This window comes from Musca domestica, unplaced genomic scaffold (genome assembly GCF_030504385.1).
Source record: "Musca domestica strain aabys unplaced genomic scaffold, Musca_domestica.polishedcontigs.V.1.1 2, whole genome shotgun sequence".
In the NCBI taxonomy this organism is placed as follows: domain Eukaryota; kingdom Metazoa; phylum Arthropoda; class Insecta; order Diptera; family Muscidae; genus Musca; species Musca domestica.
Window position 1 is genome coordinate 22,494,090 of NW_026712249.1, and position 15,647 is coordinate 22,509,736.

At 37.3% G+C, this 15,647-nt stretch overlaps 1 protein-coding gene across 9 annotated transcripts in view; it reads right to left on the reverse strand.

The window, feature by feature from the left end:
• Positions 1–15,647, reverse strand: part of LOC101893244 (cytosolic purine 5'-nucleotidase) — a 110,212-nt gene that overhangs the window by 25,509 nt on the left and 69,056 nt on the right. The window contains exon 1 of one of the 9 annotated variants that reach the window (XM_005179502.4): positions 6,341–7,293. The exons of the other annotated variants lie outside the window; for them this stretch is intronic. Coding sequence (XP_005179559.1) covers positions 6,341–7,170 — 830 coding nt within the window. The 5' untranslated portion in view covers positions 7,171–7,293. Of the gene's footprint in view, positions 1–6,340; positions 7,294–15,647 lie in introns of those variants that run through there. 9 annotated transcript variants of the gene reach the window in all.

Here is a 15,647-nt window from a genome sequence, read left to right on the forward strand (position 1 = left end):
TAGAAAATAGCTTGCTGATATTTTGTGAATAAAAGATTCTAGTTGACCGCCATCTATGTTTCATGTTTGGAATAATCCAGAAAGTTATATTTACATATATATTTCGGGAGATCGTCTACAGATGGATGTTTTTTTAAGTCTTCTGAAAGATCTCTTACATCACTTCGACATAACTAAAACTTATTGTTGAAATAGAAGACCTTTTTAATTTTTCTATGGATGAAAGGTTTAACGCTATGAATGGGAGATACTTCTATGGCCTAAAGTCTTTCGAAAATTGAAGTCCCTTTGCAGATTTTTTATGGAAAATACATTTTCAGAGAGACTTCAATACTTTTAAGAAGCAGGCAGGACTGATGCCTCTAAGTATTGCTTATGTCTTCTATAGATGATCTATTTAATGGAGGACTGCAAATATTCAAGAAATTCGGCGAAATTGAATGGAAAATATTAATAAAATGTAAAAAACATACAAGGAGGGCTTAAGCTTAAATTTGAAGCTGCTCCAAAAAGTGGACTCACATGGCCTACTTTTTAAACCGATGATTCTTGAAGTAATCCACAGCTCTTTTTAAATTTACAAAGCTCTTTGTTAAATGTTGCGAAATATATCTCAAACTATTAAGGTCTGTTTGAAAATGGGCAAGGCTATATAAAATTTGGCCTAAGAACCTGAAACTCTGCTTGGGTTTTCATCCGCAAACCGAGAACTATCAAATCCACTTAGAGTTTCCCCAGCCCAGACTGGCTATTTTAAAGTCAGAAAATAATTTATTTATATAATCCTATTTTGCTCCAACTTTGCAAATCCTAGTATTTGTATTAGTGATAGGTCATGTTAAATATCGGATAATATCGGTCCACTCTATCAAGTACCTCCCCCACAAAGGTTCAAAATTTTGAATAATTATAACTCTTATAAAACGTGAAGTAAGTCTGATCCTCTTCAATTTGCACACATCGTAATATTTTTATTAACCCAAGGTCTGGTGTGAATATGGAATACAGGGTTGCCCATATTCGACGGACCCATTTGGCAACGTCATAACTTTTGACAGAGATGTCACAACGCTTAATGACATAAAATTTTCGACTGGTAAGGCTCTTTCTAATCCGAAGAGGCCATATAAAAGTCGACCAAGGTGATCGGCCGAGAATATCGCTGCCGTAAGAGCCAGTGTTGAGTGGTCCCCTAGAACATCCCAAAAACGCCGTTCTCAGCAGTTGGTCGTGGCTCGGTCCACTTTACAACGGATTATTCGCATTGATTTACATTTGTTCCCGTACAAAATTCAATAGACGCAAAGGATGTTGCCTGCGGACAAGCAACCCTGTATATCTATCCACCCCTTCTAGTACCTCCCCCACAAAGGGTCAAAATATTGAATATCCATGGAGCTCATAAAGATTTGTTGTGAGGATCATATATATCCGCGAGCCCCTTCTGGGGGTCAAAATTTTCAATACTTTTATCTGTCATAACTTGCGAAACAAGTCAGCGATTCTTTACAACTTGCTATATCTAAATATTTCTCCTCACAACCAGAAATTTGAGATGAATATGGAATTTATGATTTCGCATAAAATTGAATATAAATTTTCGATTTTCTTGTAATTTCGCCCATACTAATATTATTGGCTGTGTTAGATGAAGTATGAAAATGGTAATAGAAAAATGTTCGACTATATGTGGTACCTCGCGCACACTTTTAACATTTTCCAAAAAATGTTCACATATCTCATGTAAAGTGAAGGAAGTAACAAATGTAGTCCAAACCTGGCACGTCGCAATATTTATATCATATTTACTTAGGTCCGATACGAAATGAACAATATTGGACCATTCCTTGGGAACCTACTCCATAGAGAAATCAACAATTTGAATAATCATAACAGAAGTCAAAATATATTTTAATAATCGAACATTAGCTAAGGGTATATATATGTCGGCAAAACTGACTGATACTTCTTAACTTGTTTTAAACTGATATTAGCTCTTCCAAACATCGGCGACTTTATGCGTCTCGTTTATACATAAAAGGCCTTCCTGAAATCTTCAAACGACGTTTTTACAATTCTTCCATTGACGACATACCATATTTCAATTATTCTAAAAAAATGTCCTAATTATTTACCTGAAATATACCTTCCGCCTTGATGCCCACATTCACATTTCGAACATGATTATCATAAATAATCACGAAAATTGCATTGATTTTCCCATTTGAAATTCTGCACTGCATTTGGTGACCACAAAACTCAACATAATTTGTCACCCCATGACGTATGAGTGTTATTAATTAAGGTAATTAAATGAAGGCTAAAGCGCAACGATGACCAAATACCCCGAATAACAACAGCAGCAACAACAATACAAATCAATAGGAAAACATCTACATAAACTGTAAAGTGCATCTGAACCCCATCCACACCCCAGAAGCAATCTGTTTTTCATTAGAATAACCAAAAATACAAATTAAGATATGACAAATATTTAAGAGGAAGTGAAATAAAGCAAACTCATCACCTATCCCCTTTCCTCGCGTCACCTGTTGAAAAACATTTCAATTATTAAAATTCATTTTGTTGTCACAAAAAGAAAACATTCACACTTTTCTCATGTCTTTGGGATGTATCTGGTCGGGGGGCCGGGGGAAAAGAAAGATAAATATCTATACCTTGACCATAATGTGTTCGGTCGTCGTTGCACACCCTAAATTAGTGCCGATTTCAAGATGCCAACATTTTTAAGATTTTCAACAAATTTTGCACACATGTTCGCTGGCAAAAATATAGCAACACAAACAACAACAAACACAACATATGTTTTTATCAGATCCAACAACTACAACTACAACGTCAACACAACAATTTTGATTAAGCGATCGTTTTTGTTTTGTTTCTAAAAATAAAATGCTTTAATTATTTAAACGCCATTGTGTTGTGTTTGAGAACAATCATCGTCAGAGTGGCGTCACATTGCGGCACGAGTGTGCCCCCAATAGGTTTGGCCATTTGATTCGATGGCTCGCAGCAGAGCACAGCATCGACTATTTCTGGTCGGCGCAAATTGAAAAGTGCTCAACATGTTGCACATCGATAATGTGATATTTTCTGCACCCATATAAAAATTAGGAAGGGGAGGGAGGGGTCCAAATTCAAAATTGTGGACTAAATTGAAGCGGATTTTGATGACGGATATTAAATAAATATATGTTAATTTTAAGAATATAGTTTTAATATTAATGGACCTGCACCCAGTCTTCCGCATATGGAAGATTCAAAATTCATATAGGGTTAAACGTATCAAGTAAACCAATATAATGGAGATCTTCGGAAGACCCCAAAATATTATATTTAAAAAAGTTTTAGATACTCTATATTGAAAAGGCCGTCAGTCCATCTTCTTCCGACATAACACCTCAGAAGGGTGTTCCATGTAATAAAGTTATAGACATCAAGTAAACCAATCTCTAAGGGAGATCTCCAGGAAATCCGTTCCACAAAATGTAGTCAAAACATATTCTATCCAAGGATTCTTATTATGGGGATGCTTTATATAAAAGATCAATAGAAGGGCTCCTGTTTATAAAATTCTGTTTTAATATAGGGTCCGCAAAATGACTTGTTATACCCTCCACCATAGTATCGGGGGATTATAAAGTCTGTCATTCCGTTTGTAAAACCTCGAAATCTACATTTTCGACCCCACAAAGTATATCTCCTTGATAAGCATAAAATTCTATGTCGATTTAGCGATGTCCGTCCGTCTGTGGAAATCACTCTAGCTCCCGAACGAAATAAGGTTGTTTGATAAAATTTTACTCAAATGTATATTATGTCTGCAGGACTTTTGGTATTGAAAATGGGCCATGTAGGTCAACGTTTTGGTATAGCTCCCACATAACGGTACCTCCCGATATTCGGTATTTTAATGATTTCAGCGACATTATTCACCGGAATTTTTTCAAATTTGGTATTTTAAGTTCGTATGGATACTACAGCCTATGACAGAAAATTGTCTGTGCAGGTCCAAGTCATCGTATAGCCCTCATACCTCCCGATGTTTGGTATTTTGATAATTTTAGCGACATTATTCACCGGAATTGCTTCAAATATTGGTAATGGATACTACAGCCTATGACAGACCCTTTGCCTTAAAAACTGTTTAAATGCCTTAACAATATTTGACCTAATAACTCGAAACTCCTTTGGGGTTTTGATCTTCAAATCCACTTTTCACATTTTCATTTCCTAGCCATATGGCGACCGAAGGTACATATCATTTGATACGGCCAAAACGTGCCTCATCGAAATAATGGTTTTAGACCCTAGGTCTCCTTGTATCAAATCCGCTTCAGGACATTTGGAGGAATTTTCGTCCGTCCGTCTGACTGTGCCGCACGATAACTCTCGAAGGGAGTACCTGATATGATCCACTATTATTATCAAACTTAGATCGAGCTCGGTCCACCCCCTCTGGCACATCTCCCACAAAAGGTTAAAAATATTTTGCTGCACAGAAAGAGAAGGGGAAATCCGATGTTGCTCCAATTTTGTAAACCCTAATATTTGTATCAGTGTTAGGTCAGGACAATATCGGCCCATTTCATCAAGTACCTCCCCCTCAAAGGGTCAAAATTTTGAATAATTATAACTCTTATTTCTACTAATACAAGATCTGCTATGAAGATGGGATATATCGGTCCACTCCTTCTGGTACCATCCCCCCACAGAGGGCCAAAATTTTGAATGTCATTGAAGCTCATAAAATTTGAAATTATAGTCCGATTCCACTCAGACGTGGCACATCTAAAAAGTTCCATTAACACAAGATCTGTTATTGAGATGGTAGATGGTAGGACCATTTCTTCTGGTACCTCCCCCACAACGGATCAGAATTTTAAATAGTTGTAACTCTCATAAAATTTGAAATAAGCATCCGTCTCTCTCCAAATTTCTTCTTCAAGGGATAATCTGATTTTGATCCCATTTTGCAAATCCTAATATTTGCATCAGTGCTAGGTCAGGTCCCCCACAAAGGGTCACAGTTTTAAATAATTATCTTATATAACTTATAAAATGTGAAGTAAGAGTCCGATTGTCTTGAAATCACACACATCACAATATTTTTATTAATCCAAGGTCGGGTGTGAATATGGAATATATCGGTCCACTCCTTCTGGTACCTCCCCCACAGAGGGTAAAAATATTGAATGTGATTGAAGCTCATATAACCCAAAATTACAATCCGATTCCATTCAGACCTGGCACATCTCAATATTTCCATCAACACAAGATCTGTTTTAAAGACGGTAGAGATCGGACAATTCCTTTTTGTACCTCTCCCACAAACGATTATAAAACGACGATTATAAAATCCGAAATAAGCATCAGGTTATTTTTAAATTTCACACATCCCAGTATTTCTACTAATACAAGATCTGCTGTCAAGTTGATATATATCGACCTACCCCTTGTGGTACCTATCCCACAAACCATCACAATTTTATATATTTAAGTTTCTCATAACATGCGAAACAAGCCAGCGATTCCATCCAAACCTGATCTGATGTGAATGAATTTTTCTGCAAACTAGCTCTGATACCTCCTCCCCCAAAAAAGATGGAGTTTTCTTGTAATTATTGTAAAAATTGAATTTTGTAGAACAGTAAAATTATTCTGTTCAAAAAACAGAACATTGATGTATTTCTTGCTTGATTAGCTATTGGAGAAAATATACAAAAGACGTAGTCGAGGAATTGGAGTCTTTGTCGATCAAAAATTATAAAATACTTGCTATCTTTTTCTAATGGTCCATTGAACTAAAAATAATTTTTACGCATTTTTAATATATTTTACCTCGTCATCTTCTTCTTTTTTTTTAACCGACTACCCCACCACTTATTTTCTCTTCTATTTACGTTGCTCTTTAAACCGCAAGAAATTATTAATTTACAGCAAAAATATTCTTAATTGTCTGTTTGACATTTAAAATGATGCCAATGAATGTTGTCGCATCTCACCTCACAACACCCCCACGAAACGCAAATCTCAACAGGTATTTAGCAGAGCTTGCCACCCAAAAATATTAAGGCACCACAATTAATAATTCGAAATTTAAAATAAAAAAAAAAATTAAATGAGAAAAATAATTTGTGGGACTGATAATAAATTCTTCAGCGCAGCGCAGATCTCTGTGAACTAATTTTTCAAAATAAAAATTACCCCAATAAATAATAATAAAAATTCATTTCTGGGTAATTAAGTTTTGTTTTCAAATATTTACAAGAACAATAATTATGAAAAATAATAACAACAACAACAACGAAACACTCACTCATTCCTCAGCGGATAGGGATTATCGATGACATAACAGTCGTCATCGAAACTCGATGCCTGGGTAATGTCGTCTGTGGTGTCGGGACCGGCGTCATTATCTTCTGCTGGATTTAATGAACACTCGAGCAGAGGGTCACCCGTATCCTCCAACAGATCCTGATAATTAGTATCCTCCTCATCGTCGTCGTCATCGCTGAAATGATGGCTGGTTGGTGCATCGTCACCATTGTTGTTGTAGTCCTCCAATGGAAATTTATATTCAGCTATCATGGAATCGATTAATGTGCAATCCTCTAAATCTTCGGCCAGGGTGTCATCTTCTCGCCGTTCCAGTGTCGGGGAGAAAGAGGAGGAGGATAATTTATCAATGGCACACAAATGGCCGGCAAAGAATTGGGCAGATTGGCTGCGTTGACGTTGTGAGAAATGAGCAGGGGTTTGAGAAGACGAAGAGGATGCTGCTACAGCTGACGATGACAATTCTGCTGCATTGAGGATTTCTGACTTTAGCTGGTTATCCTTTGACGACGATTGCATGGGTGGTTGCTGTTGAGGATATTGAAATTTTATGGCATCCACAGAATAACTTCGTTTGCCAGTTGTCTTTGCATGGCGTTTCTTTACCCCGCCCCCAAGGGGTTTTTTGGCCAAGTTATCCTCATCACCTAGACCTGTTGTCATAGCCTTGGCCAATGACATATCCGCCGTGGTAAAGCTGGCAAATTCATCGGCTACATCACTGGCCACATAGATATCCGCAATTACATCATTGGCAATATTTTGTTGAGACGAAAAGGAATTACGTCGCATTGACTGTGATAGATCCATGCTGAGATGTCCTTAGAGTGCAGGATTATTTGTTTACTTTTTGTTGTTTTTCTTTTTTAATAAATCGTTCGTTTTTTGTTTGATTTTAAATATTTTCGGAATAGCTAATGCTCTCTCTATTTATTTAGTATAGTCACGTTTTGGGTTATTTGTGGCGTATCACCTTGGTTCTATTGCGAATGACAAGATATTGAAGGGTGTTTTATTCAAGGACAAAGGAAAAAAAATGATACGCAACAGCTGGTCAGGGAGAAGGGAATATGGAAATTATGGAAGCAAGATTTAATGAGCTTTCGTTGGATACAAGGCATCGAAAATGTCTTTTAAATATAAAACGCCTTCAAGAGATCTCCCATAAGTTAGGGGTCCTCCATACAAGAAGAATTTAAAAGGTGGGTTTGGAAATGCGTCCTATATTTGTAAGAAAAGTACTAAATAGTACTTAGTTTGGTATTGGGTGAAGGGATAGGCCTGGAATCCTCAAATTTGATATTGAGGTCTCTGTTGGTATCTGGAATTGAGATGTGGAGGTGGTTCTAGATATGTTTACTAAAATTGTACGAAATAGTAATTGTAGTAAAAAGTACTAGATTTGGTAAAGGGTGAAGGAATACAGCTTAAATCCTGAAATTTGATAAAGATGTCACTGTTGGTGTCTGTGTTTAAGATATAAAGGTGGTTTTGGGTTTCAGCAGATCTCTGAAAAGTCCAATACCCATGGAAGTCCTTTGAGATATACTTTATTCATAGAAGAGCTTTTCGAGGTCTTCTGTTTATAGAAGATCTTCGAAAGCACCTGTAGATATAAAATAACTTTAAGAGTTGTCCGAAAGATCCTTGAGAGGTCCTCTATGTATGAAATATTTTTGATAGCTCTTGTAGGTATAGAAGACCTTTGGGGGATTTTCTATGTCCAGCAGATCTTTGAAGGGTCTAACACCCTTTTCTGGTATTTTGTCTATTTAATACCTTCCAGTCTTTAGTAGTCTTTAGTAAACTTCATCAGCACTTCAAGATATAAAAGACCTTTAAGAGATGTCCGAAAAATCCCTCAGAGTTCCTCTATGTACAAAATACCTTTGAGAGCTCTTCTAGGTATATAAATCCTATGAGAACTCTCCTAAGCCTAGATGACCTTTGAAAGGTCTAATACCTACAGAAGTTCTTTGGGAATAGAAGACCTTTGCGAAGAGTTTCCAGAGCACCTCAAGATATATTCAATACTTTTAAGACACTTTGAGAGCTCTTCTAGGCATAGAAGACCTTTGAAAGATCTTCTATGTCCAGAAGGTCTTTGAAGGGCCTAATACTTTTTTCTTGTCTTTTGACCTTCCAGAGTGCCTCATGATATAAAAACAACTTTTAAGAGATTTCTGGGCGACCCTTGAGAGATCATATATGTTCGAAATACCTCTGGGAGCTCTTGTAGGTATAGAACACCTTTGAGAGATATTCTATATCCCGAAGATCTTGGAAAGGTCAAATACCCATAGAAGTCATTTGATAGATATTTTTCCCATCGAAGAACTTTCCGAGGTCTTCTATCTAAAGAAGATCTTCGAGAGCGTCTCAATACATAAAATACCTTTAAGAGATGTCCGGAAGACCCTTGAGAGGACCTTTAGGCGTCTTCTATCTACCGAAGATTGTTATTACGTCTTCTACCTATAGAAGACCTTTGAGGGAAATTTTATCTGCAGCAGACCTGCTTGAGATATTCTTTATATGATAGACATTGGAGAAATCTTTGAGCCGTAGTCTTCTTCTTGTTCTTGTTTCTGTAGAACGAAAGGTCTTCTTTGTATAGATTTTCATTTTAGGACTTCTTTTCACATAAGACCTTTGGAGATATTTTATTTTAAGAAGATTTCTGACAGGTCATTTTATATAATCGTCCTTGTACAAAATGCCATGAAAAGTGATTTTTGCTTAGAAGAAGGAATGTTATGCCTCAAGAGAAGTCTCTGATGCCTCAACGAATTTTAGATGTCTTAATGAAGCCCCGGGAAACCCCTTCTTTGAAAAAATAACCTTTAAAATACCCTTCTTTACATGGAAGATTTTGGAGAGGTCTTTCAATAAAAATTTTACTAATACAACCCTGAAATTTCGAGATGATCTTTGGCATCTCTTTCAAGGTCATGCTCTCAAACATGCGGTCCATAAAATCAAACAACAACAATGACAAAGAAGAATAAAACAACAACGATTGGCCACTTCCCATTGCGGCATCATTGAATTAAAAAAAAAGAAAAACGCAAAATAAAAGTCACCATTGTTATTGTCATTCATTTAATGTCATTTACACACCGCTTACCACGTTACGTTCCGTTATTGTCATTCATGTCAGAGACACAATAGCACACACACACACTCATATGCTACTCATCCAAACGGGGATAGAATGGAAAAGACCAGAGCATCGGAACGATTCATCTGACAGCAATCAGCAACAAAATGGCATGCAAACAATGTTCTCTCGGTTAGGGGAAGCAAGACAGTGGCTCAAGGTGAGATAGGGGAGAAATAAAATGTATGCAATTTAGGGTCATGGGAAGATTGAGGAGAAAGATGAAAATCCGGGGGAACAGGGTTGAACGTTTTTAAGAAAGAAGACTTCTATTCTAAGGTAAACGATGGATGTTCCTCAGGCTTTCAGAAGGAGGGCTTGTCTGAACGAAAGATCGTTAAGATTATATTAAAAAAAAACTCACACTTAAGAGGTCGAAAATGAGCAAGGAGTGGTCGGTACCTTATCAAGCCACGTTGATCGAATTTATGTTCACAAAAATTGATGTGGAGGATGTTGGCAACAGTTATTTTCAACAGGACAGCGGTACGTGCCACACTGCCGAAGTTAAAATAGATTAATCAATTTTCGAAAAAAAATTCTTGGTGGAGCCTATACAAGGTGAGATGAAAAAACTGCAACCAACTTTAGACTGCTGTCATTTCTAAGCCACACGTTCGACAGCCGTTAAAATTATTCCAGTGACAGCCCATTATATTCTTTACAAGCGTACAAAAGCATTTTGGTGAGAACTTTCCAGAAAAAAGTTATTCGTCATGGAATTCAAGCGCGATAGTGTGATTTCTTTTTATTTGGCTGGAAAACACAAGTGGCTATCGTTAGAGCCCTCCAGCGTTTAAATGTGAATAAATCTTTTGTGAAAGTGGACGGAAGAAAACAGCAACATCAGCAGCAATGGTTCGAAATGCAAAGAAACGACTTGATCACTTGACCCGCGTGGCAGTAGCCGAAAAATGGCTCGTGACCTGAACATATCGCAAAATTCCATTCCGCAAATATTGAAAAATGAGCTCGGGGTAAAGCCATTGAAATTCCAAAAAGTGCAAGAACTTACACCGCAACAGAAAGAAAATATACTCAAAAGAGCTAAAGAGTCACTTCGCGTGGCCGAAAGCGGTGAACTGCCGAATTTGGTTTTCTCCGATGAGAAAACAAAGAGGTCAGCTGAATGTGCACATTTGGTTGGCCACCAGAACTCAAGCGCAGGCCATGGTGTTGGTGTGGGCCGCCATAACAGCCGATTGTCGCTCTTCGCTCGTATTAATCTACCGTGGCATCAGAATAAATGCCGAATATTATAGCGAAAATATTCTGGAGGGTGTATTAAAGCCTTGAGCATGCAAACATTTTGGCCGCAGACCTTGGACATTCCAACAGGACTCAGCACCATCGCACTCAGCACGTGCCACCCAAGAATGTTTACAAAATGAGGTTCCTCGCTTCATTTCCAGCGCACAATGGTCACCAAAATCTCCGAATATCAATCCGTTGGACTATTGTGTCTGGAGTATTTTGGAAAGCGATGTTGGCACTAAAAAATACTAAAGTGTCGATCACCTCAAGCAAGCAAGCTTCGGCGGAAATGGGCGAAAATACCGCAGCGCAACATTCGTGCAGCGTTTCATTGGCCGTTTAAAGGCCATAATTCGGGCCAAGAGTGACCAATTCGAGCAAATCTAAACTTATTCTAAAATTTGATGCTATTTCCGACATTTTTTGAGTTCATTCAATAAAAAATTTAAAAAAAAAATGTAAAAATTATGGCGTTTGACTTTTTGCAGTTTTTTTATCTCACCCTGTATGTAATGCAATCCTAGTACCTTCCTTATGTATTTTCCTGTGATGATTGCCATCAAATAAATTAAACTTCAAATGGCAACAAAACAATGGCTCTGCGACAGGTGCAGCAGCGGCTCCGCGCTATAACTACAACCATTCAAAACGTGATAAAACTAAAAAATGCGAAATAAAACCGCAATCATCCGTTTTGTTGTAGCTACGCATCAGCAGTTTAGCTCTCCACCTCGAGCAAAATTCTCAGCACGTTAAGTTAACCGCTAAGGGAGAAAACTTTTATTTCATTTTCTAAACTTTTTCCATTTAAATGCAAGACGCACACAAAAGCATCCAAACATTTGTAAAATTCAGTGTCCGGATTCTATGGCAATGTGACCTTCATTGGCATTGGTTTTGAATATTCGCCAAATGGGGAGTAGAAGAGAAGAACCACTAAAGCTAAATATTTAGAATATTGGATTGCAAATTAATTACACTGGGTAATAAAAAAAAAAAAAAAATAAATAAATAAATAATTAAATATGAGAAAAAAAATTAGCAGATTATCAAAGTGGAACTAAAAATAGAAGACATATGTATCGGCGTTTAGATGGCAGAGTAACCAAAATGGAGCTGGGGGATTCCCCCTCATCGACTACTGGCGTTTAGGTATGATTAAGACTTTTGATGTTATCTGGGACCTATAGTAGAATTTTATGACGAATAATTTTGTAAAATATTTTGACTTGCTAAGATCCCGTTTAAAGGGAGTTTTTAATCGTTATCTGAAAAAAGGACAAAAACAATCCTCGCATTGTTATCTGTAATATTGCTGAAAACACTATGGACCTAAAATTCAAGGATTCCAAGAAATCTTAATCACAAAATTTCTATAAACTCTGGAAAAGAGGGAATCTTGCCCTGTCTATTTAGCCTACTTTGCGTTGCAAGCTTTAAAAGCGCTTTCAGTCCTAGTTTCATAATCTGCAAAATTTTCACTGTACTTATTCAAAAAATAAAACTTTGCCGCACAGTGTAATTGAGGAGTAAAAGGAGATGGAGTGAAATTTTTTAACTTAACAAAATTAAAAACATCGTCATTGAAACTTTTGAAAACGGAAATTGCAATTTAAAGTCGATTGTAGATTAGTTGTAGATTAGTCTGGGTAAAATTACAAGGCTGCGTTAAGGACTTTTTAAGGTCTTCTAAAGATAGAAGACCTTTCAAAGGTAAAGATATTCTACAAATAGAAGACCTTCAAAAGGAATAATGTAAATAGAAGACCTCGCAAATATCTTTAATAGATATAAGAGCTCTCAAGAGTTTTCTGTGGATAGAAGATATCTCAAAGTTCTTCTAAATATAGAATACCTTTCAACGACCTTCTATAGATAAAAGGCCTCTCAGATGCCTTCTATAGTTAGAAGGCCTCTCAGAGGTCTTTAGATAGTAGCCCCCTCAGAGACCTCTCAGAGGCCTTCTATAAATAGAAGACCTCTCAGAGGCCTTCTATAAATAGAAGACCTTTCATAGGACTTTTATACATAAAATACCTCTCAGAGGCCTTCGGTAGATAGATGATCTCCCAGAGACCTACTATGGATAGAAGACCTCTTAAGTCTTCTATTGATAGAAGACCTCTTAGAGGCCTTCTAAAGATAGAGAATCTTTGATAGTTCTTCTACGGATATCTATCCATCTGTAGATAGAGGACCTCTCAGAGGCCTTCTGTAGATGGATGATCTCTCAGAGGTCCGCTATGGATAGAAGATCTCTTATAGATAGATTCTATGGATAGAAGACCTCTCAGAGGCCTTCTGTAGTTAGAAGTCCTTCGAAAGGCCTTCAATAGTGGGAAGAACTCTCAGAGGCTTTCTAAGGGTAGAAGACATCTCAGAGGCTTTCTATAATCGGAAGACGTATCAAACGTCTTCTGTAGTTAACGGACTTCTCAGAGACCTTCTATGGTTAGAGGATCTCTCCGAGACATTCTATAGGCCTTCTATAGTTAGAAGACATTTCAAAGGCCTTCTATAGTTAGAAGACATCTCAGAGGCCTTCTATAATAGGAAGACGTATCAAACGTCTTCTGTAGTTAACGGACTTCTCAGAGACCTTCTATGGTTAGAGGACCTCTCCGAGACATTCTATAGGCCTTCTATAGTTAGAAGACATTTCAAAGGCCTACAATAGTTAGAAGACCTTTCAAAGGCCTTCCGTAGTTAGAAGATCTCTCAGAGCCTCCTGTAGTTAGAAGACCTCTTAGAGGCCGTCTGAAGTTGGAAGACCTCTCAGAGTGCTTTTATAGTTAGAAGACCTTTCAGAGACCTTCTATAGTTAGAAGACTTCTCAGAGACCTTCTATAGTTAAAAGACCTCTCAGAGGCTTTCTAATGGCTTTCAGAGGCCTATTGTAGTTAGAAGATCTTTTCGTGGCTAGGACGTAAGACTATAAAATGCCTTTTGTAGTTAGAGGACCTGTCTGAGACATTCTAAAGGCCTTCTATAGTTAGAAGACCCCTCAGTGGCCTGCTAGAGTTAGAAGACCCCTCAGAGGCCTTCTGTAGTTAGAAGATCTCTCAGAACCTTCTGTAGTTAGAAGATCTCTCAGAGCCTTCTGTAGTTAGAAGATCTCGTAATACCTTCTATAGTTAGAAAACCTCTCAGAAGCTGTCTAATGTCAGTTTGTAGTTAGAAGACCTCTCTGTGGCTTTCTAAGGGCGTAAGACATTGCAGAAGCCTTCTATAGTTAGAAGACGTAACAGAGGCCTTCTATACTTAGAAGACGTATCAGATGTCTTCTGAAGCCTTCTGTAATTAGAAGACCTCTCAGCAGCTTTCTAATGTTAGAAGACATCTCAGAGGCCCTAGATAGTTAGAAGACCCCTCGGTGGAAGAAGACCTCTTAAAAGCCTTCTGTAGATAAAAGATCCATCCAGTGTATTTTAGAGACAGAAGACTTCTCCTGTAGACGACCTCCCACGTCCCTTATTGATAACAAGGTTTACATTTTATTTCACGATCCATACTAATATTCCTTTCAGCCATCGCATTAGTTGTGCCGGTGGCGTCTTATATACATTCCACCTTTCACCTCCGGCAAAATCAGTAATCCGCCACATCCTTTTGTTTGCATGTTAGAAAAGTTGAATTGCATTTGAACAGTTTCTAGTTTTTGACAATCGACATGCAATGCAAGCAAGCCGACAAAGGATTTTTGCCACCAAATGTCATAAGGCGTGATTTTCAAAGATTGCATTTCACTCAAAACAAAAAAAAAAAAAAAATAGAAATTGAAATTTGAATTTCGTGTTGGTTTGACAGCGGCAAATAGAAATTTTTGGTAGAGAAAACTTATGTAGGTCGTTGGAAGAGAGGACCAAAGGCGGAAATATTCAAAAGTTTAATGAGTGTTGGAAAATAATTAGTTTCGTGGGTATTGGGAAATTTAAGGTCAAAAGTTACATATGTCAGGCTAAGATTAAGAAGGGAATTGATGGAATGATAAACAATCCGAAAACTGGTTAGGGAATATGATCAATTGGTTAGGGACGTATTCAGAAATGCATTTCGAAGGATTAGCTAGCAAAAAATTAACTTTTCAATCTTAAATTTACATTTGGTACATTTCTATGTAAGAAGTCCGCCAAATGACTTTTTTTTTAAATCGAGTATAGCTTCGGCTGTGTGGCACGTATTGCCGTCCTGTTAAAATCAAATGTTGCCAACATCCTCCTCCTCATTTTATGTAAAGAAAAATTCTCTCAACGTGGGCCGATAACGTAACGGTCACTCCTTGCTGATTTTCGAAGAAAATTAGCCCCCTTATGCCTCTCGACCAAAATCCGCACCCAACAGTGAATTTTTCATGCATGTGTAAGAGTTCCGGTTTTCTGTGCCCTAAATACGACAATTTTGGAATACGTAATTGACGTTGCTTCTCTTCTTTTAAAAACCGTACGCAATTTTCGTACACATTCCGCAATGTTAACATAATTTTTAAAGGAATATCGCAATATTTTCCAGCATTTTTGAAGCGTATACCCAGCCATATTCGTTTAGCGGAATGATAAAACCAATTATCTCTCAAATCAGACATGACCTAAGTGTTACCATTTACGAAATAAGCACTACTTGGAAAAAAAATTCTTATCAGTATCCTTCTAGATTTTTCGACTTTAACTTTTCAAAATATATTTTTATACCCTCCATCATAAGTTTGTCATTCCGTTTGTAACACCTCGAAATATGCATTTTAGACCCCACAAAGTAGATATTATTTTGAAAATTCTATGTCGATTTAGCGATGTCCGTTCTGTATGTCCGTCCTGTATGTGGAAATGAAGTAGGTTGATAAAATGTTACTCAAATATTTATTATGTCTGCAGGA